Source organism: Glycine max, chromosome 19, assembly GCF_000004515.6.
Source record: "Glycine max cultivar Williams 82 chromosome 19, Glycine_max_v4.0, whole genome shotgun sequence".
In the NCBI taxonomy this organism is placed as follows: Eukaryota; Viridiplantae; Streptophyta; class Magnoliopsida; order Fabales; family Fabaceae; genus Glycine; species Glycine max.
In genome coordinates, this window is record NC_038255.2 from 46,940,929 (window position 1) to 46,966,462 (window position 25,534).

Sequence of the window (25,534 nt, forward strand, 5' to 3'; positions counted from 1 at the left end):
ACATTCATAAAATTAATGAGATACACATTCAACGTTTGTCATGAATAAAATGTCTATTATATATTTAAAAAAAGGTCTACCACATATTAATACTACATATTTTTCCATCCAACTGGCATTATAATCTCATCATATATAAATGTATTTCAATTCATTAACCTACATAATCAGTACAAAAAATATAGTTATTTAAAAATTATACACAATAGAATCACGATATCATTGTACAACATATTTTGTTACACTATAGAATTAAGATTTTCTTGTGCAATAATTATGCAACACAATAAAATCATGATTTTATTGTGTTACATGGTACACTACACAATGGAATTTTAATTATGTTATGTAACAAAACTTGTATAACAAAATCATAATTTCGTTTTGACTATAAAAACAAAAGAAATATATGACAACATGTGAGTGCAGAGAGTGAAAATAGAGAAAGAAAAAATAGGGAGAATGAATAAAGAAAGAAAAAGAGGGAGACAAAAATAAGATAGGGGAGGTGGGGAAGGGTGGGGGGAGGGGAGGGGGGAAGCCAGAGGTAAAAAAGGAGAAGTAAAAAATGATAGTATAATAATTACTCTTAACTAGTAGGAACCAAGATCATTTTTGTTGAGATCAATATTAATCACCTTAACCAAAAGCTGACAAACCTTTCTTAATTAACAATAATAATAATATACAGCCTAATGTATCCCTTTATTGTGAAATATATACCTAAATTTTAAAGATAAGATACATGTATAATCATTCTTACAACAATTTATACAGCAATATTTTATGTGTCTCTATATCATATCATTTATTATATTTTAAAAAAATCTCCCTCATTTTTTTCTCTATCTTTTTTTTATTACAAGATTTGTTGTATAAATTATACAAGGTATCATTTCTCCAAATTTTATATAGTAAGAACCCTTAATTTAACTGTCAAATTTGTAAGAAAGTTCACTAATAAAAATTTATTCAGAGTTCAAATTTACCTGGTGCCAAATTATCTCCTCTTTCAACTTGGCTTTCCCTCAATTTCTCTGATGTGCGTGGGATAGTGTGGACCACAATGGTGCCGTCAGTGGGGTAGATTCATAAGTTGTTTCTCGACATTTTACAACTTATCTAAATCACATTCATGCTATTTTGTTGTCATTCCATTGATCTTTTTCTTTAAGGATATTTTCATTCCATAGATCAAAAGTGACATCTTCATCCATTGACAAGTGACCATTTTTCCTCTCATTTTTTGGCATCTTAGTTGCCATTCTCAAAACATATTCTTCATGTCATATATTTTAGGTCCAAGATGATAAGCTAGGTCTCTTTTCTAGGGATATATACTCCCACCCACCCAAACCCATACTCACAGGCACGCGTTAGTCAATAATCGATATCAAATATTAGGGAGAATTTGGGTAAATAATTTAAGCAAACGATTATTTAATGAGAGTTTATTTATTATATAAAAATAATAAAATGAGTTATTTAACTACTTTACAACTCTCTTTTTTACCTTCAATACTTTGATACACTATTTATTTTAATATTATACAATAATTCATACCTTCTACTCAACAGTTAGATTTCTTTAATTATTTAAAATGAGTTTAAGACAAATTAAACTCATCATAAAAAAAAACTAAATAACTAAAAAGTAAAAGAGATGTATAGTTTTAATTATTATTTTAATATTTTATTTTTAAGAGGTTATGTTTCTTACCGGAAAGATATTCTTATTTAAACTTAATCAGACTCATTGTGTAGTAATAAATTTTCTCTAAATATTCAATACATAATTATGTATTTAAAGTTATAACTCGAAACTTATTAAGTTAAAATCAGATTGTATTACTTTGATTTGATTATAGTCACTTTAATTTGTGATGTTTATACGTGAAACTTTAGTGTTTCACTTTTTTATATTTTCTCTTTTTAATTTTTTTTCTCTAACTTTTACGTGGGTCGTTCTATTAATTCACCGTAAAACAGAATAAATCGGCATTTTTAATTTGTTTTTTTATAGGTTAATAGCAGATCATAATGAGATAACCTATCTTACCAACCCTATATAATATAATTATGTACCTCTAAGATATTGAATTTCCTGAGAATAAATTTCATATATTCTATAAGATATGTTTGTTTTAATGAAGTGTGGAATGTAAAGGTATGGATAGAATTGAAAAAAAAAAAAGAAGAAGAAGAAAGGAATAAGAGATAAACTAATTAAATGAGAATAATTGAATAAGAATCTAATACAGTAACTCTTTTTTCCTTTTTGAAAAGGCACAAAAAAGTCACGAATTGAACGAAAGAAGGCCACCAAGAACAAACTCGAATAATCTCAACTAAGAATAGGACAAAAAAGAGAGTAAGCAATTACAATATGTTATATATTATTAGTATTTTTTTAAAATTAAAACTTGAATTTCATTTTAACAATCTATGTAATAATAATGTCATTAAAATTTCAAAGGAATCATATTTCTCTTTTACCACTAGTATCATATTGAGATGTAATTTTTTTTGTTGAAAGTAATACTTAATCGAGATCCAATAACACAACTGGTTCAGGTTGATAATAGGATCGATTGTGTATTCAATTCAGATAAATCCTATAAAAATAGCTTTTGAACCACCAATTTGACCTAAAACCGGTGACTCGGACCAGCTTTTGAACCAGCCGGATTGACACTTTGCATGAGTTGCTACCCAAAAACCTATAAAAATAGGACAAGACAGCAAGCAAGCTCCTCTCACGCATCACCTCACGTTTCAATTGCCACTAAGTGATTGTTAATATGCTTCTACCTATATATATAAACCCCGTCAAAGGAATAATAATAATAAAGCATAATATAATAAACTACATAATAATTAAATAACATATAAATTATAATAAACTAAATAAGGATAGTAAAATAAACTTAAAAAACAAAACTTGTAATATGATAAACTAAAAGAAGAATAACGATTAAAACTAAACTAATAATATGTTTGAGAGTGAAGTTATATTAATTTGTGATATAATTTTTTAAATTTTTTGAAAGTATGATATGGAAATTTTAAATTATTTAATTTATATTTGGTCAAATTGGATTAATGAATGATTCACCGGTTTAATACTGACTTATTATCTCAATCTCAATCCAGTCAATAATTAGATCATTTCTAACAATATTAATTTATCCTGTATTAGATATTAGAATTTAAATTAGGAACATCTGATTAAAAGACAGTTATTGTTAATCAATATTGATTATATATAAAAGATATAATTGATTGTATAAAATGTGACACCACTGCCTTATCTGTCATCCAACACGAGGAATCTATCGACCCACATGAATAGAAGAACTGGCCCATGCTAGCTAGCACTACACATGGTTTGATTTTTCTCTATATATAGCTCCATTACTCCACCCTCTAAGTTCTACTATATAATATACCACACAAAGGGCTAGCTTAATTAGCTAGAATGAAACCTCACGTTTCTGGTGAAAGCTCTAATTTGGCCAAGGAGTCTAGCAGATCCGTCGGAGAGAAGCTCCACCAGGTTTGTAAGGCTGCCATGGTGGCAATCACCACCGATGGATCCAACCAACGTAGTAGTAGGCTTCTCCCCAATCAAAGGTTGAGCCTCCAATCAGAAGACCCAATTAGAACCTTGATGTTCTTGGGCTCTTGGAGTCACACGTAGCTAAATAGATTGAACCAAACTCTTTTAACTGTTTTAAGTTTGGAGAAAATTGAACAACAAAACTATGGGTGGGCCAAAATTCATTCATATATGTTGTCACACATATAATATTATACTATGTCAATACATGCAGGGAGTGGCGTAAAAATCTTATAAGCTTCCATAGCCTGATATATATATACCATACGGCAGCAACCTAAAGACAAAAAACACTCTGCATATGGCTGCATCTGCATATATATGTCTGTACCCAAAAAAGTAAATAAATAAATCTGTACATATATATATATATATGTCTATGTACGTACGCGCCTAGATCAGAGCTGTAAAATGATCCTGTAACTCCTGTTATAATTAGATTCCATTTGATCTGTCTCATACTTGAGCTTGTGCAGTTAAGGGTGATGACAGCTTAATTTGCATATATTCGTGAAAAAATTACGGAACAATTTAGAATACACTAGTGTTTTAGTGTAAAATACACTAAATATTGTTTCTTATAATTTATAAAAAGGACCGGAAGAAGTATTAGTTCCGAGATTCGATCTCATTATGAAATAATCTTTTTTAATTCTTATAAAATAAAAAATTTATTTCATTTTAGTCCTTTTGAAAAAAAATTATTTTAATTATTCTTTTATCAACTAACAACATCAAATGATAACGTAACAGTGTATTAACCATCTATTAATTTATCACGTGATCAAGTAATCTGACAAAATAATTATATGTAATTTTTTCTTTCATAAATTATATTTTTAAATATTTATCTATTCAAATTAATTGATGACGATAGAGTTAACAGGACGTTTTTTTTATAAAAAAATACTCTTATAAGGAAGAATAAAATCAAACAACCTATTTTTTATATGAAACTAAAGGATTAGGAAAAAAAGAAAAAAACTTATTTAAGCCTAAATAAAATTATATTTTTAGTAAAGAAAAATGTGAAAATGTTGTTTACTACGAACAGTTTTCCATAAATAAGTGATTAAAAAATATTATTGGTGGAGAATGTAAGAGAAGGATAACTTGTAATGGAAAAATAATATTTATCTGGACTCACATATAAATAAAAATAATTACTTTTATACTAATTAATAAAATTATTTAAAATTATTTAATTTGAAATAAAAAATAAAATTATTTTTAAAATATTTTTTTAAATTTGATATCATAAATAAAATAAATAGATAATAAATGATTAGCAATTCCCACTGTTCGTTTTTACTTCGTAACAATTAGTTTGCACCAAATAGCCTTACTCATAAATAAATTATAAAAAGAATAATTCTTTAAAGTGTAATTCACTAACAAAGCATCCTAAAAATCAAAATACAAAATTTAAGTGTAAAAAGTGCAATAAAGTATATCTGGTCATTAACTTTCATCCATCACGGTTAATAAAATAATTTACGTGGCACGAGAGATAAATTTGTCACTGAAATGATTGTCAACATGGATTGTCAGTATAGGAACATATTTGTCATAATACTTTTGTGACTTTTCTTCATCCCACTCGGTTGACAATGCATTTTTTAAAGATGAAAATATATTTACAAGTTAATAATAGATTGTGATTAATTATTATTATTATTATTATGTGTTTGTAATTTAGTACTCTTATTCGTTTAGTACTTATGTAATATATATTTTAAATTACCTTTTAATATATATATATATATATTTATTTATTTTTATTTCATTGTCAAACCTTAATCTTTGTTGTTAAAAAAACTTTATCTTATATCTTATAATTTTATCAAATTTCTACTAAATTTTCACTTTTAATCTTTAAAATTATTCCATACCTCAATTCCAACTTAAGTATCTTTATATTTAGATTGAAAATAATATGTCGAGAGTTTTGAGTAGAAAAAACACAACTACTCGCGGGACCAAATTTATTTATTTATTTTTTTAAAAAAGAATTTAATCAACTATTTTTTTAAAAAAAGTCTCACAAAATCTAAACTAGATAAAACTAAAGTGGAATTATAAGTCTCTTTCATTAATCAATAAAATGTATATATACCTCAAATATGAAAAATCTCTTAGATAAATCTTATGTGCTTTCACTTGAGACAACACTTATTATACATAATATGAATGAAATGAAAACAATTACTAACAAATAAAAATTCCAAATAAATTTAAATAAAAAATATAATAATGTTTAAACTAATAAAGAGATTGACTTCAAAATAAAACAAAAAAAACTAATACAAAGGTCTATTCTTTAGGTCTATTCTTTCTTTGTAGATATAGAGTTGTATCTCTTGTTAATTTAGGAACTGCACTTCCAATTGACATACTGTGACACAGTATGTTATAAAATAAAAGGCTTTGATTTTTTTAAATGTTAACTCAATTTTTTTAATCATAAAACTAAAGAAATTTATTTTATTTTGGAAAATAAGAAATTATATTCATTAATTAAAAAACTAATTAACAATTTGATAGATGAATAAATAGATAGACAATCAAAGTATTTCCCTAACTTCTCTATTATACAATTTATTATTATTGTTCAGATATATTTGTTACACTTTTTATATTTTTGAGGACTAAATTTTATATTTTCATCTTTGAAGAACATATTTGTCGCGGAGTGAGAAGACGAAAAGTTAAATAAATATTATGACAAATATGCGGCTATATTTGTCATTCAAGTTGACAATCATTTTAGTGATAAATTTGTCTTTTCATATCAAATAGATTATTTTATTAAATGGTGATGGACGAAAATAAACAACAAGATACATTTGTCATTTGTCGCCAATTATGTAAAGGACAAAAGTGACTATTTAATGTTATAAAAAATTAGGAAAGGAAATTAATAACACTGCACGAAACGACAAGTCGTCGAGGTGCGTCATAATCAGAGTTCAGGCCACTATTTCACAATCGCAAGTGATAAGAGTAATAGAACAACCACTCACCCCCTCTCCGATCTAATGGCCACCGTAATCGACGGCAAAGCCGTTGCGCAAATCATCCGATCTGAAATCGCCGACGAGGTGCGCCTGCTCTCTCAAAAATACGGCAAGGTCAGCCCTTAACCTTATTTTCGTTTCTCTCTCCAAAACAAGAATCGCGATTTTCCAATATATAATAAATATTTACAAATGTGTTGCAGGTTCCGGGACTAGCAGTTGTGATAGTAGGGAACAGAAAGGATTCACAAAGCTACGTGGGAATGAAGAGAAAGGCATGCGCCGAATTGGGAATCAAATCCTTCGATGTGGACCTTCCCGAACAAGTCTCCCAAGCTGAACTAATAAAACAAGTTCACGAGTTGAATGTTAACCCTGATGTACATGGTTCGTCACTTATTACACTCTTTTCGATTTTCATCATACTTATCAATTAACTTCACATTTTTGTGCCTCAATTACTTTACATGCCTGAACACATGCTTTTTCAATTCATGCATGTGTTATTTTTAATATCGATTACACTTTTTTGTTTTGGGCCTTTTTTTTTATTGTGAGGCTTGGTTTGTTAATATCCGCAGGTATATTGGTTCAGCTTCCGTTGCCTAAGCACATAAATGAAGAGAAAGTTCTGACTGAAATCAGCCTTGAGAAGGATGTAGATGGCTTTCATCCTTTGAACATTGGCAAGCTTGCAATGAAAGGCAGAGACCCCCTATTCCTTCCCTGCACTCCCAAGGCAAATGCTCCTCAATCTGATTTTTTTTGGAATACACTTAATTATTATGCCAACAATTGAATTAATCTTGCATGCCTCTTTTCTGTGTGTTTGGTAAAACTAGCTTATAAGCTATAAGCTAGGAATTGAAAGCCAAAAGTTATAAACTAACTAATTGACTTGAAATTGTTTGCTTAGATTAGCTAATAAGCTAACTGATAGATATAAAACGACATAACAGAACATATTTAGTTATTTGTGGCAAAAAGGGATTTCAAATAAATTAATGGAGATAAAAAGGAAAAAAAAAAAAACTAATAGCTTATAAGGTAGCTTATTTCATAAGCTACTTCAACTAGCTTATGAAAATAACTTAGAAGCTACTAAAATAAGCTTGCATACCAAATTATAAATGATTTATTTTTCTTACAAATCATGAATGAAGAACGACCATTTTGGAGTTTGGATACTTAGATTAGAAGGGATGAGGGGGGTGGGGGGGGGACTCAACTAATGTATCAAAATAACCTGTCATTAATGTGTTCCTTTTTTTCCCTGAGGTGTCCCCTCCTATTGACTGAAATTATTGGAGTTGGGATTATTTTTTTTTCAAACTTTTTGTCTTTGAAGCATAATTTTTACATGCGAGGTAGCTTTAGCTGAGACATTGTTGTTTGATATAACGGTTTTATCCTATGTTGTTCAATGTATATATGAAAATATTTAACCCTATTAATCATTTAGAACAATTTTGTTGGATATATTCTTCATTATTCCTAAAAGTGAGAGCCTTTTTATTGTTACTAAACTCTTTGTTCTAATTTTTTCTTTTTCTTGTTTTGATTTAAATAGCTTTTACGGATCAAGATTGTTTAATACAAGTTAGCTTTTGAAATAGTTTCTCAAAATCTCATTTACATTTGCTATTTGTATGCAGGCATGTATTGAACTATTACAGCGAAGTGGTGTAAGTATAAAGGGAAAGAAAGCAGTTGTGGTTGGCAGAAGCAACATAGTTGGACTACCAGCTTCATTGCTGCTTTTGAAAGCAGATGCTACAGTTACTATTGTTCATTCACACACAAGTCAACCGGAAAGTATCATACATGAAGCAGATATTGTTATTGCAGCAGCAGGACAGCCGATGATGGTAACTAACTAGCAAATTATATTATGCTTTATCTGCATCTCTATTCTAAGTCCTCGTGCTGTGGAGTTTCAAATTTTAGCCCTTGGTACTTGGATGTTTCTTACTTTAAAATGTCATGGATAACATAAATTACATATTAGATGCATTAAGAATTAGCATACTGTAAGTTTCTCTCATGTAATCCCTCATCCTTGGTACTCATGCAAATTTGCTAGCTGTGCCATAGCTTTCAAATGCAACTAGTACCGTCGAATGGAAGTTTTTAAACTTAAATTGATCTTCCTATCATGACATTGGTATAAGCAATGTCTGCACAAAAAGAACCACTGTTTTTGAAATTTTTGTGCTTCAGTGCTCTGTATCCTGTCAAAGTAGTTACTGGCAATCTTTTTCCTAATGGAGAGTTTACTTGTGCTTAGTGAAATTCTTTATCTTTTTAGATCAAGGGAAATTGGATCAAACCAGGAGCTGCAGTCATAGATGTTGGCACAAATGCTGTTGATGACCCAACAAAGAAGTCGGGTTACAGGCTTGTTGGAGATGTAGATTTTGAGGAAGCATCTAAAGTTGCTGGTTGGATTACTCCTGTTCCTGGTGGTGTAGGTCCAATGACAGTGACAATGTTGCTGAAGAATACTGTGGAGGGAGCCAAGCGCTACATTGAGCAAAATAATTGATCTTCCTTTAATTTGAATAAATGAAAGGTATGTACTATTAGTTTGAAATTCTTTGAGAATCGGGTTTATCCACAGTTTTGTTTCTGCTAAGGTAGATGAATGCATCCTATAAAATCACAAGGATCGGTTTCAATGGGTAAGCAGAACTGGTCCAATCGAAACTATGTATTTGCCCTTTCACTATCTCTGAAGAAGCATTCTCGATGTGGGTACTGAGCATATTTTAGATTGGATTTAGACCATAGGTAGTCCTTGGAGATAAGAAACGCATGTTTTTTGGGAGTACTTTTGGAGTGGACTGATCTGTAGCCACAGTGTAAGTTCTGTTCTTATGTAAGAATCAGTTCTACAACAAAGTATAAAAATGTGGAGTAATATGTAGAACACATTTTTAATTCTTAAGTGGTTTTACTATTAGAGTAAAAAGTTATTGAAATTCTTAAATCTGATGTGGTATAACTGGACCCACCAAATGTGAATTAAGAACCAAAACTAATGCAACTAATGATCTTGTTGCTTAGATACCTTAAGCATGTAATCTTGAGTTAGATTCCAAAATTCTTCTCCTCCCTCCCCCTTTCCGGATAATCGATGTTGGATGATTGTTGGGGGGGGGGGGGGGGGGGGGGCGGGTTTGAAAATGAATTAAATAAAAAGGAACAGGGAAATTATTGCAACTTGCGGAAATAGAAGAGCCGAAAAAACATATAACAATGTCACTTGTCATTGGTGGATCGTCATTCAAATTCTCTTTTGCATTGCAACGAACTGAACTCTGTAGAATGTGTTTAAGAACACGTTTTACAGCCAACAAATAACATTCTCGACATGGAAAGCCGAAAACATAAAAGCTAAAAATATTAAGGTTCATTTTGATATGAAAAAGAAAAACCTCGTCTTAATCCGTTTCCAAACACGCTATAGACAAGTGTTTTCACAATCTGTCTTTTCTTTTAAAAAAATAATAATAAATTGCTGTGCGCATGCCAGACTACGATTATTATTACACTGAAACAAGCGTATGACTTCACAAAATGTGGGACACTCACAGAAGCGTGTAGATTTACTAAATCTAATTTCTCAGATGAGCGTTGCCGCTTGAAGACTGAAGCGTCTTTAAGAAAGTGACGTGTTACCAGAATTAGATTCATTAACAATCATGGATTATATGAAATATATCCTTAATTATCCCCCAAGAAGAAGAACTAGTGTCAAGATGTCATCAAGCAATAGCAATTGTACCACAACGCTATTTGCATGTCATATCAGCGCCTCTGTTAATTTGTTTTAGATGCTTTATGAATATGTAAATGTAGATCCTGATCTCGTTATCAAATAAGTGAGTTTGAATTGGCTGTGAAAAAAATAATTTTAGAGAATTGATTTTGGTAGAAGTAAAAGTTACTTCTCCTTGCTTTAAATTTACTGTAATTTTTTTTCATTATACTTCATTCTATCATGATTTTAAAAATAATTTAAACATGTAAAATTTAATTATATTTGATTCTATCATGATTTTAAAAATAATTTAAACATGTAAAATTTAATCAAAATTAAGGTTAACTCATCTCATCATGGTCTACCATAATTTTAGAGATTATTCAAACACAAATACTAAGACATAGGTTACAAGTTTCTCTTAAATGAAAAAGAAAATAATAAAAAATGAAATATTTTTTTAAAGTTAAAATTAACTTATTGATAAATTATCACCAAGTTGATTTAGTAGTAGAAAATTTGAGCACTTTATAGGAGTTTTATGTTCAAATTTCACGGTTCTAAAAAAATGAGAACCAAGTACCGTGAAACGAAACGACGTCGTAGCAATAAAAATGAGGTAGCTCTGTACCATAAGATCCTCACCGTCCGTTTCTACAATTGGCAAAACTGAAGGTTCAGATTGTGGCTTGTTTGGATAATAACACGTTAATAGCAGTAACAGTTAAAAAGAAAAGAAGATATGAAACTTGGCAATGGCTGTGGTTGCAGTGCAGCAATTCCAGTGCTTCACAGAATCAAATTGGAGAAATATAACAAGGCCATGCATTCCCCCTCACAGTTCACTTCTTCTACGTTCACGCAACAAGATTCAAATTTCTCTGATTTCATGCTCTTCATCACAGACCCCAGAAGCTGATACACAAACTGCTGAATCTTGCGTCAATTTGGGTCTTGAGCTCTTCTCCAAAGGACGGGTATTATCATTATCTTCAACCTTTCCTTCCACTCTCTTCATTCTTCTGTTTTCCTCTATGGTACAACCATGTTGTTTTAGTGGGGCCTTAAAAGTTCCTTTTTTTTTCCTCATTGGATTTTTCAGGTTAAAGATGCTTTAACCCTGTTTGAAACAGCACTTTCCTTGAACCCTAATCCAGTGGAGGCCCAAGCTGCGTACTACAACAAAGCTTGCTGCCATGCATACAGGTATAGTATTTTTTACAATGGATGAGTGTGGATTACACAATTTTCAGTAGGTAATTTGTAATTTCATCGGTTTAATAGAATTTGTTAGTGTTATGGTAGTAGTTCTTATTCAATCAGATTGAACTCACTACTTGAGTCATGCCTGCCATGGGACTTGTATATTGTGAAATGGTAAAGCAAGGAATGAGTAAGCAAGTGGGCATCTCTAAAATTATTGAATTTCCTCGGTTCCTTGTATGTTCTAGATGTAATAAATCATATGAAAAAAATTAAATCAATTGATTTATACAGGGTACTGGTTAGCTAATACGTATATTTTTATCTTTAAATTCTAATCTAAATGTTGTTTGGTCATTATTTTCATGAAGGGGAGAAGGAAAGAAAGCAGCTGATTGTCTCCGCACTGCTTTGAGGGAATACGATCTAAAATTTGGTACAATTCTCAATGATCCTGACTTGGCCTCCTTCAGAGTTTTGCCTGAATTCAAAGAACTACAAGAAGAGGTTTCCTAATTAGTTCTTGAGCATTTTGTAATGCTAAGTTGTCTGATCTTTGTGTGCTTTATTATAGCTGTCAATGATCAATTTTCCTAAAAGTTTAAGCTGTTAAATGAAGGTTCATGAATGATTTAGTATATATCTATAGTAGTGTAATGAAGATTAATATATTCTTTAAAACCGTTGATAAAAAAAGTCTTGGCCTCTTGTGTTTCCTCCCCTTGCCCCCATTGCTAATTTGCTACTGTTGAAACAGCCTGAAATATGAAAGGATATCATTGATAGTGGGGGCGAAATCATTTGAAAGGAACTTATCTCCCTCATTATAATTCTGTCTAATTGAATGTTAAATATTTGAAGTTTTAAACATTGATTCTTATTTCTGTTCTGCCATGTAACCAGGCTAGGCTGGGTGGGGAAGATATCGGCTACAGTTTTCGGCGAGATCTAAAACTTATTAGTGAAGTCCAAGCACCATTTCGTGGGGTTAGGAGATTCTTTTATGTAGCATTTACTGCAGCTGCAGGAATATCATTGTTTTTTACTGTGCCCAGGCTATTGCGTGCAATTAATGGTGGTGATGGTGCTCCTGATCTCTTGGCAACTGCTGGGAATGCTGCCATTAATATTGGAGGTGAATGACGATCTATTTAACTTCCTGTAAAATAATTCAGGATCAATTTATACTTACTAAATTTAGTGTTACTCTCTGTGTCTTTGTCGCTTTGTTGCTTGTGTGTGTATTTGTTTTTTTTCAAGATAATTGCAGGGTGTAATATCTGAGAAAATACCTTTTACATTGCTTCATTAAATGACTAAGCACCGGAATCAGCAATGTGCAGGTATCGTTGTTCTTGTGGCATTATTCTTTTGGGACAATAAAAAAGAGGAGGAACAACTCGCACAAATATCTCGAGACGAGACACTATCAAGGTTGCCTTTGTGCCTTTCAACTAATCGTGTAGTTGAACTTGTGCAGCTACGGGATACAGTTCGACCAGTCAGTATCTGTGTTCTTTTTTCCTCTTCTCTCTATCTCTCTACCACATTATGTTGGACTTTTTCTTTTTGCTTTACTATTTATATACTCGTGGGGGAGGGCTTCATAACATGTGCATCACAAATAAATGATTTTATATACAAACACATACATACACACTCACAAGGTAATTAATTTTGAACTTATTTACTTGTTGATAATTATCAGTTTATCACAAGTATACTGCATATAAAGTGATTATTACCTTATGATATGAAGACATTTCAAACAAAATAAAAGTCATATACACTCATGGGACATGCATTAGGGAGGAAGGAGGAGCTTTATCAAAATTCTTTCAATTTTACTAAATGATTTGATAAATCTCTCTCTGCATAGAGGTTCTATGTCTTTTATAGGAAAAAATGTACAATATAGTAATAGAAAAGAAAAACCTATATTAAATAATTCATTACCACACCACATAACTTTTGAAATAGTAAACTTACTCCCTTTTGTTCTTTTCCTTTTCAACATGAATGTTTCATGCTATTACTGAAGCTTTGGTTTTAGGTTATATTAGCAGGAAAAAAGGAAACAGTTTCTTTGGCTATGCAAAGAGCAGAGAGATTTCAAACTGAGCTCCTTAGACGTGGTGTTCTGTTAGTTCCTGTTATTTGGGGAGAAGGTCAGGAAACAAAACTAGAGAAAAAAGGTTTTGGCCTAAAGCCAAAGGCTGCTGAAGCTCTTCCATCTATTGGGGTAACAATTGATATAACCATCTACCTTCATCAATCCTGCTCTTCATCCAAAGCTTTTGTTTCTTTGATGAGATGACACTAACCCATAAAACTTTGCTAGGAAGATTTTGAGAAGAGAGCACAGTCCATAACTGCAAAATCAAAGTTGAAATCTGAAATTAGGTTCAAGGCTGAGGTTGTATCACCAGTGGAATGGGAACGGTAATATGCTCTGATTTCTTGTCTAATCTTGGCTACTTTTGTAATCTATCTCTTCATTAAATGAGGGGAAATTAGTATCAGCGTATAGTCAAAGGGTGGATTGATGTAAACTAACAAGAGCATGGTAGAGAAAGGTGGAGAGAGAGAACGAGAACAGTTACTAATAGTTGTATGCTAACTCATGCTAACTTAACTAGGTGGATAAGAGATCAGCAGAAGTCTGAAGGAGTTTCACTTGGTGAAGACGTGTACATAATACTTCGCTTAGATGGACGGGTTCGAAGATCAGGGAAGGTAAGTTCCATTTCAGAGCAACGTTGTTTTTCTTTTCTTCTCATTGTTGTGGAATTGTCACATATTAGTTTTCTGGATGTCATAAAAAACTATGAGCATCATTATACTTGATTTACAAGCCCAATCTGCCCTTAGAACTGTCTAAAAGACAAAGCATAAGGCAGAAGGAATTGGATTTAAGAATACTATTAATACCAATTCATCATTATGAATGTCTTTCTTTATGTGATGACTTGTTTGCAAAGCTTGAAGATCATGCTGAAACTGCTGTACTTTGAATTCATTTTACATGTAAGTCGTCAGCAATTGGGACATTTTTCACTCGACTAGCTGAATTTGCATTAAGAGATATTATTATCAATATTACTTTTCAACAATGAACTGTTAACAAACAGTTTGATTTAAGGCAAACTTTGATTGCAATACTGTTTCTCATACTCTGGCACTATCAGTAAGACAGTAACATACTAATGAGTGCTAATGCATTTACAGGGTATGCCTGATTGGCAGCAAATTGTGAAGGAGCTACCACCAAAGGAAGCATTTTTAAGCAAGATAGAAAGATGAGAAGTATTGTTGAGAATTCAGACGGTTCAAATTTTAATTATTATTTTTTTTCCTGTCCCAAGTGTCTCCTGGTATCTCCGTCGTTGGTAATGTCCCACAGCAATATTTTTCTTGGCCATTAAACTAAACACTGGGCATCCATTCCTCCACGATCACTACAGACTTTTTTTTTGGGTATAATGTTTTACACTGAGATTTAAACCTATAACTTCATGTATATTTCAATTCCCACCACTAGGGCGACCCTAATGGTTCTATCACTACAGACAATTGCAAAGTAAATGTTACGAAAGAATATTAATATTGATAAAATATTTTGATGACAATTCTATGTTGTACTTAATTCGTCAAAAATAAAAATGATGTACTTAAGCGAAGATGAATATTTTTAGACAGGTGAATGCATCTGAATTTAGTAACTCTAGTACCCTAGCCTACTTAAATTCAATTTTGATACAGCCAGTTAAACTTGGTTATAATCATGCTCAAATGGTATTTTGATGCTCAGGTTAATTTAGTTTCCGACAGAGTAAGAGTAAAGATTAGATGCTATAAACTGGGGGTGAGTTTTTGTGAGATGTGGATGTGGGTGCTGGTGAGTAATGACATTGCGACAAGAGTTGACATCTGTTGCCATCCTAATTGATTCTGCCTAAGGCTAATCCTTAAATTAGTAATAGTAATACCATTCAATTAAAACGTTAATCCTGCATAATAGGTTTTTTTTTATCAACCATCCTACATAATAGTAATACGATTCCTGTTGAGGGCTACTTCGAACAAAAATATAAAAAGAGAGATATTTTTGAGGTTATAAAACGAGGTCATGTTTTTTTATTATGATATAAAAGTTAGTAAAATATCAATTAATAATAAGAGGCTGGTTATATATCAATTAATTTTTATCAAAGTTATTGTGTGTTATTAAATAATTAAAATTTAAGTAAATGTATTTAAAAAAAGTGTATTCTAATAATTATATTACGATTGAATCATACATTAATAAAATTGGCATGTTACATAATAACAAAAAAAAAAGAAAAACATTATTCTAAAAACACTTCGTTCTTTATAAACTCAACTCCATCGCAAATCCACCTAGCAGGAGTCATCCTATCATTTATAGAAAATCTGAGTTGTAAATTACAAAAAAATATGTTAAAAAACACAACAAACATGTCTCTCTCTAACTCAAAAAAAAAAAAACTTAAAAAAATTTAGTTTCCATACATGCTCTAAGGCCATTCAGGCATTCACAATTTGAGGATGATGCACTCTGACTATGGAGCATACCTATCATCACTAAACCGATCGTTTGATTTAGAATCGAGTGATTACGCCTTTAATATTTAATGGAAACTGCGTGGAACATTCGAGGTTATGGTATTGATGTAGGTCTTTTAGGATAAGCACGCTTACTTGCTTTCAGAAGAAGCTGGTCCTCAATGTCAATTAGCCAACGGAATTTGGCAGGTAAAATGACTCATGGTGGGCAATATTATTTCAAACCCAACATCAATTTTTAAGGGCTCAGACTCAACAAAACATTGAATTAGCTGTCTGCGTAATCCATACATCTTAGGCCCAATACTAGACTTTTCAGACTTAATTAGTTAATGCTTTGAATCTAAACCTAGCATCATTTTATCATTGATGCCCCCTCATTCTTAATATCATTTTCTCGGTAGGTTTTGAATGATTTATTTATCGTGTGTACCCAACTTTCTTCTTAGCAATTGAAACAAATTTGAACTTGATAATTACTAGAAGGTTATAAACTATCAACATGTTGAGTTTCAATTTTCTTCATTTGTGAGTCATAGATTGTTATTATTATTCCAAGATTGAGAGAACCAAACAATTGGTATAGATTATTTTAATATCCTGAAAGAAAGAAAAAGTGACATACAGTAAAATAGTCTCTTGTTATAAAACTGAAACCCTTCTAAAACAAGTTTACCCACTCCTAGTCTCCTAGTAAGCTTCTATAAAAGGATAGAATAGAAAGAATAGAGAAGAATAAGAGCACCATCTTCACTAGAAAACAATGTCAAGTGTTACTTTTCTCCTGGCCTTGATCATGGTAGTAGCTTTGTCTATGTTTCCTTCCATAGTAGGTGCAATAGGGGAGCACCGGCTAAGGTGGGTGCTTAAGACAACAACACCATGCCAAGGCTCCATAGAAGAGTGCATGGCAGATGGTGAGTTTGGAATGGACTCAGAGTCTCACCGGCGCATTCTAGCAACCTCGCAGTATATAAGCTACAAGGCGCTGCAACGTAACACCGTGCCATGCTCTAGGAGGGGTGCTTCCTACTACAACTGCAAGCCAGGTGCAGATGCTAATCCTTACACTCGTGGCTGCCCCACCATCACTCGTTGCCGTAACTCTTAGAACAACAACTTTGTGCATGTTTGAGTTACCGTTTTCATGGCTCAAAATCACGTTTACAAAAGAATCTCACTGGATACTTATGCGTTAGAAGTGCGTTGAAATGACGGCAACCCAAACATGTGCTTTCTTTCTACTCTTTCATTTTCCTTACTGCTCTGCCTTCCAGTTATCATGATCAGGCTTGTTATGCTTTATTTTGAATGCTGTTTTTCTCTTTCTTTTTGTAACATTATGTAAATTAATCTTAACTGGTGTGCCTATTGTAAAGATTTTTGTGTTCTTTCGTTTGCTTATTCCACCTTAAACATGAGTTTCCATCGGAAAAGGGAAGGGGAAGGTGAGCAAAAAGGGTGCTACAAACATGATGTTTACCTACAATATTTTGCATTCATAATTAAAAATAATTTATGAGGAGTTTAATCAATAAAAAAGTCACCAATTCAGATGATGTTGAGTTTTAAAAACAGATTTGCAAATCTCAAAATCTTATATTTTTTTATATGTACATAAACAGCTAGGCAACTATCGGGAACAGTAAGTAAACAGTAGTCAAACCAAATAAATTGTTCTTGTCAACTTTGTCAATCCATAAGAACTTTCCACACTGAATTGATTAACTGGGACTTTACTTGCTTTAATAGGTGCTTACTGAACCTCACGTGCGAAGAATAGTAGTTTAAGATATGATATATCTAGCTCAACACTTCTTTCAAGAATCCAGAAATATAAAAGATTAAAAATTTAATTTTCTTCTGGTAGTATAAAAAAATTATATTACACCAGAACTAACACATCACTTTCATTTATTGAATTTTATAATAATAATTATTTCTAAAATTATATTTGAATTAATTTCTATTTAGATTCTAGAGTGTCCGATTTTTAAACTTATTCTTTTATTTTTCCTTTTCCTTCTATTATATTATATTTTCTCATTTTGAAAAAGAAATCAATAATCTAACTTTTACTTTATATCTTCGACTTATAATATTTTTTGTTTAATACGAGACTTTTATTTTATATATATCTTTAACTTTTATATATATATATATATATATATATATATATATATATATTTGTTTAACAGACGTAAAGAAAGTCTATTATTGTTATAACTTTATGTCTTATTCGTTAATTTTGATCTTTGTTATAATTTTTTCCCTCGATATCAATTCTTTATTCTATTAAATCAAATGTCAATAATTCCCTTTAAGATGCACTCATCACTTTACTAAGTGCAAAATTTTCAAAGTTAGCGATGGAATTGAAAATTCAAAAAAAAAAAAAATCAAATATCTAAAGAATTGTCGCTTCTATATTCTGTTTTACATCCAAGTTGGTAATCCTTGGGCTTGCTCCAAGATACATCACAAACATCTACATCAAAGGGGAAGGAGTGATAAGGGAAAAATCATTTGTTCAAGTCACATCCTTTTTCCTCCACAAAATAGAGGGAGAGGAACCTTCGAACTTCTATTTGTTTTTGCAAGAGGATGGTTTATTTTCTTCATAAGGATACTCAGGTGGAGAAGACCACAAACCCAAGAGAATAATTAAGTGAAGGCAAAGAAGTAGCACTGAAGAAAGGCTGTTCGAAGGATAGATATTCCAGCACAGCTCCACTCCCACGAACAAAATCAAACTGCTTGAGCATGTAGAGAAATACGTTATTTACAAATTCAAAACAAAATAAAATCGTTTTAAAAAATAAACGAAAGCATGGGATGTGGGTTAACCTACCGCAGCAATGTTGGGTAATTCGTTCTCCACAACAAGTAGGGTAAGCTATAGAAGTACCTGTACCATAAGCCAAATTACGAGAGTTAGCACCACTGTAATTTTTAGAATATAAAATCATAAAGAATAATTCTAAATTCTCCTAATCCTTCTACTTCTTTTGTATGGTAAGTATTGAATGTATTTACTTTTTTATTTAATACTTTTTTAAAAGTAGTAGGAAAATTTATAACATCACTCAACCAAAAATGGGAACAACTGTTTTGTTGTGTGCACAATATCTGTATACCAGAATTAGTTAAAAAAGATTCAACATAAAAGAATGTAAATAATTTATGAGAACGTATGATCCGGTTTACAAGAGATTTAGTAATTGGCCATTAACGAGAAAATAGAATGATTATAACCAGATTCTGTTACAAAAAGTGTTTTTTCCCTTTTAAAATTATTTTGATGAGTAAAAATAAACCAAGCAGGAAGCTAGTAGTTGTATCATTAACAGAAAGATATTCCCAGCAGACTCACCATGAATAGAACTGATAATGCAACGACCGAGCACATACAATGCCAATGAAGTTCCCAACAAACATAGTTGTCACAATATCTGAGCAAAAGTCAAGACTTAACATCACACATCACAAAAAGGGAAGTAATGTTATCTTCTTAAATCCTACATGAGACTGATTACTTACGTTCTTTATTAAGGATCCTGAGGGATGATGAACTGCTCTTGCCAACCTTCTTAGAAAAAGAGGAAGATAAGAAAAGTGCAAACTTCATTCTCATAAAGACATATCTGGAATGTAGGAAGTTGCAAAGCCCTCCTTCATGTCTGTAAGCAACTAAATAAGTGAACATATATAATCCAGCTGCATTAATATTTCAATCCAAATATACATCAGAATTCCTCTATATCTCCCAATTATGATAGAAACTTTTGGGAGGCAGGCTCATGACATGGCCAATATTGAAACATTAGTCACATATCAACACCAACACCAAAACCACTTCACTCTAGGTAGGACTAACTACATAGATGCCGTTGTGTAATGTCAAAAACCAGGTCTCTCAAGAAGCCATATAGATCCAAGTCCTTTTAAGCCTTGTTTGGATAAAGTTCTCCATATATACTTTGATTCCCACCTAAATTCTACATCATACTTATAGGAGAAGAAAATAAAATGGAAAAACATAATTTTTCCATAAGTTGAGGTCAACTTATGCACTTCAACTTTTATAGAAGCTCTCATCAAACTTATTCAAAAGCTGAGGTGCAGTAGTTGTTTTTAACTTATGAGAGAAGTTTATCAAAACATGGTCGTAATGGTTTCACTTAGAGTTGTCCTTAGTCTTCTTCTACCTCTAACTATTAGCTACCCTCTATCTAATCAACTTTACTCATCTGCGCTTCTATTGGTCTTCTTGGAACATGGTCAAACCATCTTAGATGCATTTCTACCATCTTTTCTTGAATAAGTGCTACTCCTACTTTCTCTCTAATACATTCATTCATCTTCTCTATTCTAGCATGTATACTCATCATCAGTCATCACAACATTCTCATCTCAAGTTCTCAACAGCACTTAGTTTTATGCTCTTGATGACACTTCACTGCTGAACATTTGGTACAATAAAAGCATTGCTGGTTCTCATTATTTATTGCATCAAAACAGAAGATAAAGAACTTGTTAAATCTATAACTTGGCAAGATAAATTAAGTTTTCTTTTCTAAAATACATATAAACCCCTCCTACTATAGGTCAATAGCTAAAAACCCTTAAAACTCAGTAATTCACCTCCTTAAATTTAATAAATTGAGCAGGCTCTTAAAGCAAAAACTGCAAATAACACCTTATGCATGTGCAGAAAGCCCCTGTAGGGAGTCAATATGTACAGTTTGGTATGTTCAAGAAGTCTTAACTCTTAACCAAGTTTTAAACCAAGGAGGGGTTTTCACCAATTGACCTATGGTTGAAGGGGGTTGCTAGCATTTTCTGTATAGAAAAAATAAAAAAAAATGAAACAAAAACTTTTATACCTACTTGCACCAACTATAATGTGCGAATGAAGCAAGTAATATGAGGTGAGCAGCCAACAAAAGGATTGCAAATCCCCTGGACACAAATACTGGTTCAGGGATGAATTTGAAGTTAACGGACCTGATAACATACAATTGAAATAATACATCAGGAACACCTAACTGAACCCACTAAAAAGAAAGGCAAAATACACTTACACCTCAAACATAAGGGTGACACAAACTCAATACACCAACTTCAAGATCCCACACTAAATCCTTTGATGTTTGATTGAAATGAAACAGTCTGCATCTCAATTACGTTAAATGGTACATGTAATGGGTGTATTACATGAGCATTCACCGAAAAATCACAAACCCTCTCAACTACCCATTCATCAAAATTCAGTACTTAATTTCCAAATCCACCCCTCCTCCCAGCCTGCCCGCCCAATTCATGATTAAGAAAAGAAGGAATTGGTGGGTTGTGCCTCTACAACACCTTTTCACATTATTTTTCTCTTCAACCAAAAAGGTTTGAATAATCCATATCTTCAGCAGCTTATTAGCTATGTACTATTGCATCTAGAAGCACCTATCTAATTATGTTCCTTAGTGCCAGATGGTTGCTGATGATCCTTGCATAAAATAAAATTTTAATTGTAACCTTTACCATCTCCATTCACCATTGTTTGACCACAGAGAAAAAGGGCTTCAGATTATACTAAAAGCTAAATTTGTTTGCAGGGTTCATACTTCATAGTTATCACACCAAAGTGCACACTTAAAAAATAAGTACCAGAAATGGATGAAGACACGGCCAAGATTGAAGGCTCTTGATATGTATGCAACTGGATATGAAACCAGGAAAGGAAGCCCCAATAATATCTGTAGCAAGAGTTCACTAATGTTACCAAAATTGGACATTGCTCACTCTAGAGAACCAATCAATCTTGATGCCCAAGAAGAGAAACTCACCTGACAATATGGAAAGATCATTTAAGACAAAAAATACCCAACCAATCAGGTTTCTAAAGATTTGCACACTCTGTAAAAGCATTTTGTATGATGAAAATACCAACAGCACCACGCGATTATAGCATCACAAATATACAAAAGAAAATGAAAAGTAAGTGACCTGAACCAGTGCTGCGCCAGATAATGCCAATAACACGCCGCTGATATCCATAGCCTGCACATGTGTGAAGAAAAAAAGCAGGCTACATGAGCACCATCATGTAACAAGACAAAGAAGGCAACATAACCTAAATGTAAATATTGCATTTATGTATGTACCTTCAGCATGAGGAGTAACAAAGGAGGAGCATAAAGAAGAACATTCATCTTCACCGAAACAGCTCCACTAACAAATAATCACAAGAAGCCACGTAAACATGTTATCCTTATGGTAAAAAGAAGAGTCTAGGAAGAGAGAATTTACCTAAACAAAATCAACCCCAGATTCCACCTTCGGTGCACGAACAAGAGCAACGCAGCATGAAGAAGTGTCATGGCCACACAATCATTAAATAAACGAAGCACGAAGATAGAATGCACCCTTTTCGACAGAGAAAGCAAGCAAAGTGCCCACCACGGAACCTGCGAGACATGCCAGTTTCCAAAAACAACGAGAATTAACATCAATAATAAAAATCAAAAGAAAATGGTATCCTTAGTTCCTTACCACATCGGTTTTGACATAGATGGCGAGAACGATAGCTAAGTTAACGATATACAACACTCCGAAGAGAATCTGTAATAAGAAAAGAGAAAGACATAATAACATAAGGCATCAATCACTTGCTTTGTTAAAAAAGTGAGTAGTAAGAGAAAAAGAAGAATAAGAATGTGTGACCTGAGCAGGGTAAACTTGTCCACCGGTAAGATACTTGAATGCAGAGTAAATGTAAAGAAAGCCAGCAGGGTAGACGAGAGGACCAGTGTCGCCTTTGAGGTTGCGGTAATCTCGTTCTCCACCGAGAAACCCGGTAATCTGTGACATGTAAGCGTCCCAATCTATCTTTGTATCTGAAATTAATCAATAAACGCGCGTTACATATCAGCTTCTGCGTTGGGGGAGAATGTGGAATTGAAACTTACAGGGGACGAATGCGATTATGAGAGAGACGAGGACGGCGTCGGCAAAGAGAAGAGCAAGTGCGAAGGGTATTTTCGGGTTTTCGAGTAAAGTGATTCTTCCTCTTGATCTCGTCGGAGGTGCCGACTGCGTCACCGATTCAGCGGCCATCGTTTCTCCGCTTTTCAGTTTTCTGCCTCCGATTTCCATTTTTTGTCATCCACGATCAATTCAACATACTCTCACTTGGATTCCTTGCTTAAAACATCAAACTCCTCTCTCACTTTTACTTTATTTTTTGTTTCTGGGCTCGATCCCGTGGGCCATTTGAATTGCTTTTTTTTTCTCTCTCACAAAATGACGAGACTCTTCCCTTTTAGTCCAAAAGAAAAAAAAATACCACCCTCTCTTCTCTTTTGTTAATCACACTTGCTCACGTAAATTACAGTATTGCAATATAATAGAGTCACAACTCATCAAATAATATCACAAGATACATTTTTTATTTGAATAAGTTAGCTTAGAAAATACTTCAAAAATATACTTCATCAGTCAAAGAAATAACTATAGTAGGCTTCCACATTCCCACTGCGTGCTCCTCTGTCTCATCACATCTATCCACTAGAGAATTCCACACTCGCTTCTCTTCTTTCTTTCTTGCTGCTTAATTCCCACTTTCAAACACTTCCATGGCTTCCAGTGAATCACACCCGATCCAGACACCACCAACGACTTCAAGAGGAGGAGGCAAACGGGACAAGCGAAGAATGGTGATGGCCAAACGCGGCCTTAAGTCACTGGCCATAGCTGTTACCCTCCCTCTCTCTCTCACCGCCTTATCAGCTTACATAGGCTCCTCCAATGCCCATGAATATGATGCTGCTGTCGCTTAGAAGGCCCTTCTGGTTCCCACCCTCGTGGGCCCTACACTTGACGTGTCCAGCTTCAAGCTTCTTGATGGGTCTCTCTGCTTGGATGGTGTGGGCAGATGGAGGTTTCCACAGAAACCCCACGGCTCTGTTGCTTTACTTCACGGTGCTCTGGGGCAACACGGCTTGGCTTGTTTCTGACCCTGTTTGGCTGCATGCGCTTCTTTCGCCCTGTCAATCCCATCGCTGCTGATTTCATTAAGCCTTGTTTGGCATGGGTTGCTTTTCTCTCTATTCTAAATCTTAAGCTCCTTTTTGTCTGAATGAACCAATCTGCTGCATGTGGACTGGAATTAAAGCTATAATCCAAACAGTGTGTTGCCTTGCGAAGAATTGGTTGTCCTCTAAATCACGGATTAGACACGCGTGTTGTAAATACTAGTCTTCTTTTTTCTAGCTTGGAACCACGATGATTTGTGCTCTTTTACTTTGTTCCATAAAGATTGAGATGTCTTAAATTTGAGAAGCAATGTTGCTTTTTTTCAACTCGTGAGGGATACATGAACAGTGTATTTAGAAACGTTGCAGTACCTTTGTTTATTTCACTGGCTGAATTTTACTTGAAATAATTTTCTTTAGTACTAAATTACTCCACTTTATTTCTATATGCTGCTTAGTAGCATTTCAACATTCAAGCGAGCGAAGAGATGCTACAACTTCTTTTATCATTTTAACTTTGGAAACTTAAACGCCCACGTTGACAATTTCAATGCATTTTTTTTTTCATTACTCTCTTGGTTATAATAGTGCTCCATCCAGACGAATGCTACGGAACAAGCTGGAGTTTGACAGTCACCTTGGTGCAGTGGCAAAAACACAGTGTATTGTTTACAGAAATTAGTTTCAAACAAATGAAATGAAGATATTCGTCACTAGATCAAACAGCTAGCGTGCAATTCTTGCCCAAATGTCTACGACTACGATTACCTACTTCACTGATAAGTAAGATTGCACGATTCGCTCTACGCGATGCATAGATAGAGCACAGATTAAAGTATTATAAATGGTAGATTACGAGGCGAATAACTGACACATTTGCCTTCACTTAATAACTAGACTAACTCAGTTGACATTATACAATGCGTATGTTTTGGCTTTATTCTAAGCGGATAAAGATCGTCGGGAGGAATTTGGAATATCTTGTGAAACGGTTTGTAAAAAGCACATAGAACTGTGTATTCTCAATCACAGTTCTTAAAGAATAACAATGCAGTTCAGTTTCAGTGGCAAGCAAAAATATTCAGATACGGACAAAACACAATATTTATTCAGTAACAATGCAGACAAAGTATGGTTTTTCCGATCACAGGTAACTTTTGTAAACGTGTATGAACAAGGAGTCCAGTCACTATCTCAGTTTTTGCATTGTCCTAGTTTCTGATAGATATGTCCAATCATCTCGTCTTCACATGGACCATATTAAATTGCAGCACAGTTGTCATGAGAAAAAGTTTAAGACAAAATTTTCAAATAT

The 25,534-nt window shown here is 33.0% G+C and overlaps 4 protein-coding genes and 1 pseudogene across 5 annotated transcripts; 4 read left to right on the forward strand and 1 right to left on the reverse strand.

The window, feature by feature from the left end:
* Nucleotides 1–6,552: 6,552 nt before the first annotated feature.
* Nucleotides 6,553–9,546, forward strand: LOC100792682 (bifunctional protein FolD 2). Its single transcript, XM_003554466.4, has 5 exons — nt 6,553–6,750; nt 6,840–7,023; nt 7,218–7,375; nt 8,292–8,504; nt 8,945–9,546. The coding sequence occupies exons 1-5, from the start codon at nt 6,658–6,660 to the stop codon at nt 9,179–9,181; spliced, it is 885 nt and encodes a 294-aa protein (XP_003554514.1). The 5' UTR covers nt 6,553–6,657; the 3' UTR covers nt 9,182–9,546.
* Nucleotides 9,547–11,123: 1,577 nt separating this feature from the next.
* On the forward strand, nt 11,124–15,231 carry LOC100793204 (protein LOW PSII ACCUMULATION 1, chloroplastic). Of its 2 annotated transcripts, XM_003554467.5 has the most exons (9): nt 11,125–11,376; nt 11,502–11,605; nt 11,974–12,109; nt 12,506–12,737; nt 12,946–13,103; nt 13,656–13,844; nt 13,944–14,044; nt 14,242–14,338; nt 14,831–15,231. In XM_003554467.5, the coding sequence occupies exons 1-9, from the start codon at nt 11,155–11,157 to the stop codon at nt 14,903–14,905; spliced, it is 1,314 nt and encodes a 437-aa protein (XP_003554515.1). In that variant the 5' UTR covers nt 11,125–11,154; the 3' UTR covers nt 14,906–15,231. The 2 variants fall into 2 exon arrangements, 1 of the variants encoding a protein (XP_003554515.1); XR_420036.4 differs by lacking the exon at nt 14,831–15,231 and having other exon boundaries at nt 11,124–11,376; nt 13,948–14,044; nt 14,242–14,318.
* Nucleotides 15,232–16,926: 1,695 nt separating this feature from the next.
* On the forward strand, nt 16,927–17,587 carry LOC100500513 (uncharacterized). The gene has a single exon (NM_001248515.3). The coding sequence runs from the start codon at nt 16,953–16,955 to the stop codon at nt 17,298–17,300; it is 348 nt and encodes a 115-aa protein (NP_001235444.1). The 5' UTR covers nt 16,927–16,952; the 3' UTR covers nt 17,301–17,587.
* A 1,010-nt stretch (nt 17,588–18,597) lies between these two features.
* On the reverse strand, nt 18,598–24,330 carry LOC100793743 (dol-P-Man:Man(5)GlcNAc(2)-PP-Dol alpha-1,3-mannosyltransferase). Its single transcript, XM_003554468.5, has 12 exons — nt 23,155–24,330; nt 22,910–23,082; nt 22,739–22,807; nt 22,496–22,653; nt 22,351–22,417; nt 22,193–22,246; nt 21,854–21,942; nt 21,080–21,196; nt 19,730–19,869; nt 19,563–19,641; nt 19,041–19,097; nt 18,598–18,942 (listed from the first exon to the last, which is right to left on the reverse strand). Exons 1-12 carry the CDS (start codon nt 23,339–23,341, stop codon nt 18,774–18,776), a joined length of 1,359 nt encoding a protein of 452 aa, XP_003554516.1. The 5' UTR covers nt 23,342–24,330; the 3' UTR covers nt 18,598–18,773.
* LOC106797491 (translocator protein homolog) lies at nt 23,821–24,646 on the forward strand (annotated as a pseudogene).
* The last annotated feature ends 888 nt before the right edge of the window (nt 24,647–25,534 follow it).

Coding starts and splice junctions, on each gene's coding strand:
- LOC100792682 (XM_003554466.4), top strand. CDS start 6,658: ATGGCCACCGTAATCGACGGCAAAGCCGTTGCGCAAATCATCCGATCT. Junction 7,024..7,217: donor TGTTAACCCTGATGTACATG/GTTCGTCACTTA, acceptor TAATATCCGCAG/GTATATTGGTTCAGCTTCCG. Junction 8,505..8,944: donor CAGCAGGACAGCCGATGATG/GTAACTAACTAG, acceptor TTATCTTTTTAG/ATCAAGGGAAATTGGATCAA.
- LOC100793204 (XM_003554467.5), top strand. CDS start 11,155: ATGGCTGTGGTTGCAGTGCAGCAATTCCAGTGCTTCACAGAATCAAAT. Junction 11,377..11,501: donor AGCTCTTCTCCAAAGGACGG/GTATTATCATTA, acceptor TGGATTTTTCAG/GTTAAAGATGCTTTAACCCT. Junction 13,845..13,943: donor AAGCTCTTCCATCTATTGGG/GTAACAATTGAT, acceptor AAACTTTGCTAG/GAAGATTTTGAGAAGAGAGC.
- LOC100500513 (NM_001248515.3), top strand. CDS start 16,953: ATGTCAAGTGTTACTTTTCTCCTGGCCTTGATCATGGTAGTAGCTTTG.
- LOC100793743 (XM_003554468.5), bottom strand. CDS start 23,341: ATGGAAATCGGAGGCAGAAAACTGAAAAGCGGAGAAACGATGGCCGCT. Junction 23,083..23,154: donor CATAATCGCATTCGTCCCCT/GTAAGTTTCAAT, acceptor GATTAATTTCAG/ATACAAAGATAGATTGGGAC. Junction 19,098..19,562: donor CATTATCAGTTCTATTCATG/GTGAGTCTGCTG, acceptor CTTATGGTACAG/GTACTTCTATAGCTTACCCT.